Below are 5669 nucleotides of genomic sequence, written 5' to 3' on the forward strand. Positions count from 1 at the left end.
GACAAGTTTTTGACTAAAATTCCGGATCAACCTTATATTCAAGGATTAGCCAGATCAGCCAATTCTAATTCGTTGGTCGATCAAATATATATATAAATAAAAGTCAAGTATAATAAATAATCTTCTCGTCTTGAACTGCTGGGATTCCAATCCTGGTAGCGGTAAGGAAGTCCGCAAAAAAAAAATAAAAAAACTGAGATTCTTGGTCCCACTTTTTTGTCCAGCCAAAGGCTCCGATATGTCGATATTTTTGTCTTGTGAATTCATTCTTCATTGACTTATTATTTCTTAGACTACCTACTTTGAACGGATTCGAAAACTACTAGCCTCCAAACTTTGCTCATGGACTTGAATTTAATTCTATCTTAAATTTGATTGAAGACATAATCATAGCTTATAGCCACCGTGTCCATGGATATGCATCAAATGCTGACTTCTCGTTCAAAACCTATTGCATTTTTCTACGTGTTACTGCCTGACGTACTCAGACGCTCACATCTTGATTTGTGTACGTTAATTAGAAGATCCTTGTTCTCATTTCCTGCAAATAAGCAAAGTCCAGCTCGTGTTTTCTTTTTTCGAATGGGATAAGGATAACCGTTTGTTTGTTGCTGTCAATTGACGTGGTGTACTATGACGGATTTAAGGTTTATTTTTTAACCATTAAACACGTTTGATTACATTGTTATCAGTGCAACTTGCGTGGTTGAAAGGGCCTTCCCAAGATGAGTTGTCGTCCTGAAGAATAGCTGTACATTGAACAGTACCCAAACCCTGAAAATTCAGCTTTTGCCAAATCAAATTGGATAGCATTTGTGTCCTTACTTTGTCACCTTAGTTTGCACACCAGCCGTACAAGTCTTTTTGAACCCTTTGTGTGCTTGAACATGAAAGATCGCTGATGTAGTAATTGACACACACAGAAATAGGACCATCTACTCTCTTCAATCTTATATATCTCCCAGTGCACAACTCGAGCCAGTGACTATATGTAAACCAACATGTTGGGCTTAATTTCTGTACAGGGTCGAGTTGTCCGATGGGTCAAGTTGTCCGTTGGGTCAAGTTGTCCGCTGGGTCAAGTTGTCCTAGAACCGCCATAAATATTGTCATACATGGGCTGCAGTGTTAAGTTGGAGCCAAAGTAGTGTCCATAAACTTTGAAAAGTAGCCAAAACAAATGCATATCTAGTCATTCACATCAGCATGATATTTGAATCTTTCTGACGTTCAATTTCGATCACCATCAAAAGTCATTTTGACAAAACATAGACAAGCCTCAGGCAACCCTGTTCATGACAGACTGTTGTGGCACACTTCAAAATTCAATAGACTTGAACAAGGTCTTCTTGACTATAGTGATATGTCTTGATTAGTATCTTGCATCTATGCAAAATCCCTTTCCCAGCCTGTCAAGGCTACAGTTAGACGTGAAAACGAATTGAAAGCATATGCAAGTGTAATAAAAAAGGTGTTTTAATATGTCAAAGGCTTCTTTTATCCATATTTGATCAAGAGTCGCAATAAATAAACAGTTAACATTTTCAAAATATTTTTTTTGTTGACATTTTCTGCCCCTTTTTTGGGTGAATTTCTGCCATTTTCTGGCAACATTTTCTGCCAGGTGGTCGAAAATACCCTAGAACAATTTCTCATCCCTTCTCACAATAATCTCGAGAAGCAGAGCACCACATAGTTAGAAATGGTGTTCAAGCTCTTGAGGACTTGGTCACATTGAAAATGGTCACAGAGCTTTGCAAGTCTTGTCAAGTGCTATTAAAGGTATTAACTAATAATAACTTTGAGATTTTTGGGATCAAAAAAAGGATTTGGCTTCAGCAGATCTATAAAGGGGACAATCCGAGTTATTACATGGACTTTTGCGCAACCAGGTTATATTTTTTGGCCAAAAAGGATGTATGATTCCTCACTTGCTAACCTTAAATGCTTATATTAAATTTTTGTTTTCAAAGTGTCATGCATGTGATATGTATGATATGTACCAGTGGTGAAGGCAGAGTGGATCAACATCTGAGTGAAACATTTCAAAGTAAAATCTGTACATTATTAGTTAGCAACCATATCAAAAATGAGTCCATACTCTCATGAGTATTGAGCCTTTCTATAGTTATTGTTGTGGAGTTGTCCTCTTCCGATATGTCCTCAGAGCCACTTTCATTTGGTCTATTTGTTTCAAACTTAATTGCTTTCGAAATCGAGTTCTCTTCTGGGCTTGATTCAGGACAGCAGATATTTTCATTCCCTGCTTGAGACACTTTTGAAAACGGCACCTACGGCATTCGCTGCGATTCCCAGGCGTGATCAAACATTGACCGCCGAAAATGCAATCAAAATTGTGATAGATTTGTATTTGGACCGACCGCCTGAAAAAAGCACGACAGCTGAAGCACGAGTGAGCGCCATAGTTCAAATGAGAGCTCTCCGCTGGCGCTTGACAAATGGAGCAAGGTGGATGCACCAGGTCCTTGGAGAAGGGTATCTGATATTGGCTTGTCTGGAATGACCTCATGGATTCCGCTTCTTCAGTGGGAGGTACTTCTTTTGCAACGGGGGATTGACTTGAAGAGCAAGGTGCTACCTGGTGACAATTGCACTTATCTTGCAAATGTTTGGGCTCTGAAGGTATCTGGTTGCATGACCCAACAAACCGCTTAATTGTGCTAGATACTTGCTCTAATGACTGGCCGTCACAAGATAGGTCTAACTCAATCCAAGTGTTATCTGACAGCTTTTGGACCACTTTGCATGTGGATGGTGGCGGATGAGCTGTGTTGGATCCGTTATGCTGGAAGTGCCTATGGGGGAATGAAACTTGTCTCGTCTGTTGAAATATTTGGCTTAGACTGGACGCCCCATGTGCTTGAGGATAAACATCTTGCCTTGAACTTGGAGCTCCATGTCCTTGGGAATAAACTTTGTCGGCTGAACTTGGACCTCCATGTTCTTGGAGCTTAATTTCGCGTCTTGGGGGTTGAAATATCTCTCTCAATTGCAGAACTTCTTGTCTCGGTGTTTGAAATTCTTGTCCTGTGTGATGCAGTTCTTGAATTGGTGGGCAATGCTCTTGATTTGGAGGATGAAACAGTTGTACTTGTTTGTAATGGACCCAATCATCAGTCAGATGTTGGTGTTGAGGACCATCATTTATTGGATTCAGGCCATCAGCTTCATCATCTGATATTGTGATAACATCAAAGTGTCCAGGCATTCGTGGATTTATTGTAGCACGTGGATGAGATGGTGACATTGGAGGAATATTAGCTAATATTCGTTGCTTTCGATTTGGATAATCCACTTTTTGATTGGAAGGCGCCGTCATTTTGCCAAAACTTTGATTATGAAACTGAAAGAAGGAGGATAAACATGATTTTTTGTCTATAGAATGAAGACAAAAACTCAAAGTGTTGCGAGAATATTCAACAATGATTAGTAAAAACATAAATGAGAGGCCCAAGGTACGCTAAAAACCCTACAGATTATAAGTCATATTACTGACTCTGTTTAGAATTTGACTCTTTATTACCTACCGATCGAAAAAGACACATGGGGAACACTTCATGGGAAATTTATTTTATCATGCTTTCTCATGTTTAGGTTAACCCGCAACACTTTTGGGTCCAGCTTCAAAACAATGTTTACTCCCATAACTCAAATGTTTACATGCCTTTTGTTCATGCAATGGGTATGTTTCAATGATTGATTGAAATAAAGACCATTGTACGAACAAGGTGATGTGAAAGAGGCTGAGGAGGGGGTTCTGAGAAGGCGTTTTGAAGATGGCGTCCTGCACCTAATGAAGAGGTGGGAGAAGAGAGTGAAGAAGTGCGTTGAAGTGGTGGGTGATTACCAGGGTGCGGAAAAAAATGTTTTGAAGCCCAAATAAACGGTTTTAAAAGCACTCACAAACTTTTGGCAGGAAAACAATTTCACTTACACAAAATATGAGCTTGTTTGAATGCAAAAAAAGACACTTAAAAAGACAATATGAAACAAATTTTGCAAAAGTTTCAAATAATGATTAAAGGTTTCAATTTATTTCATTTTTTCAAAATCTTCAAAAGCAAAAGCCCCCAAAATGTTTGCCTCACTGGGACCTCTAAATTAATATCCTAAACCATGCCGGTTTCTTAATGAAACTTGATTACTTTGGGTGCTTTATCTCATCTATTTGTCAGGGTGAAGAGAACTGGGCTAAAAAGCAAGTATTTCTATAATTGCTCTTTTTGTGCGTTAAATATTGGGTATCTTGTTGCATTTTCAGGAAAAGCTTGAGCTTTTGCCAAACAAGGCAAGCAGGAGCAATGTGGGAATAGGAGAGCTACTGTATTTGGACAAACTGAGAAAATTGGGACTATACAGTGTTGAAAGGAGGTACGAAAGGTATCTTTTACAAAAAAATTTTAAAACGACCTATGATCTTTGTGCTCAACCATGTTGTAGCGTCAATTGTAGTGATTGTAAAGGATTAAGATACCTTTGATCCCTTCAAAATCCAGACATGTTACAACAGTGAAATAAAATTTTTCTTTCCAGGGTTCCGTCAATGTTTCCCCTGCGTTTTTATGACTCAAACACAGGGCTACTTCAAGACTCGTTCTTGCTCAAGTTGATAACCTTAACTGGTTAATACGAGACCTCCCAAAATTTCTACTTTTATCATTTTTCAGTTGCTACTTAAAGGAGTCTATAGGACGAAAATGTCGACTTAGGAGCTCCCGGGTGCACTAGACTAAGGCCTGTTTTTAAAGCTCTTCCCTCGGAGGTAGTAACTTGGACGTTAACCAGTATGGAAATGCAGTGGCGAAAATGCATTGTGAGTAACGTCCAAGCCTGAACTTAGAGGAACGTGCGTTTAAAAGACTCACCCCTGGATTCACGAGGACTCTGAGGTGCCCTCAAAACACACGTTTGGACACGGTCACTAAATCTAGGCTTTGGCCGAAACCTATAGATTTTAATACACTTACATTTTCAGTTCTTTCGTCTTCTATCCTCAAGCCAATATTCTGAGTGTAACCTTCAGTGTTAGGAGCTATCAGGCGTCCCTTATAGCTTAACTTTTAAAATCTTAAGACTTACCATTTTCGCAAGTATAGATGTCTTTGTTCCTTTCATGAATAGCCAACTCAAACTTCCAGGGAAATGATAATGAAAATATACGTTGTAAACACAGCATTTCAACAGCATATTTTTTATTGGCAACATAGGGTTAGAAAAATAGAAGAAAACAAGAGCATGACTGAATCAGAAAGAATAGTGTTATAGACATTAACTGGTTTCAGCACAAGGACTTCAAATTGCTAATTGATCATCACTTTTTTTTCAATATGTCAACCAGGTTTTAAAGAATCTGGATGGCCTCTGCTCTATTTGGTGTAACAATTTGCTTTTTTTTTCTCTAATGAGATTGTTGAAGAACAAGTTTGCAAATATTTGAAACTTGAAGCATCACTTCCGAACACCGACTGCAATTTCAAAAAATGATCGCTAACGATTGCAGATTTTCAAGGAACCGCTTGCATTCATTGCCTTTAAACACGGCTGGATCCATGTTATTTATTCTTTTTGTCCAAGATTCAAGAATGATGATCGGGGATTACCGTCATGATTAGGATCAGCATCAACTGTCTTCTTTTTAGCGTCGAACT

At 38.7% G+C, this 5669-nt stretch overlaps 1 protein-coding gene across 1 annotated transcript in view; it reads right to left on the reverse strand.

Annotated features, from left to right (window-relative positions):
- Positions 1-1400: 1400 nt before the first annotated feature.
- The window catches only part of LOC131891680 (nuclear hormone receptor family member nhr-2-like), an 8507-nt gene continuing 4238 nt past the window's right edge, over positions 1401-5669 (reverse strand). Inside the window, exon 2 of the mRNA XM_059241308.1 lies at positions 1401-3364. Within this exon, the coding sequence (XP_059097291.1) occupies positions 2129-3340 (1212 nt within the window). The 5' untranslated portion in view covers positions 3341-3364 and the 3' untranslated portion in view covers positions 1401-2128. The remainder of the gene's footprint in view (positions 3365-5669) is intronic.

Source organism: Tigriopus californicus, chromosome 12 (assembly GCF_007210705.1).
Source record: "Tigriopus californicus strain San Diego chromosome 12, Tcal_SD_v2.1, whole genome shotgun sequence".
NCBI lineage: Eukaryota > Metazoa > Arthropoda > Copepoda > Harpacticoida > Harpacticidae > Tigriopus > Tigriopus californicus.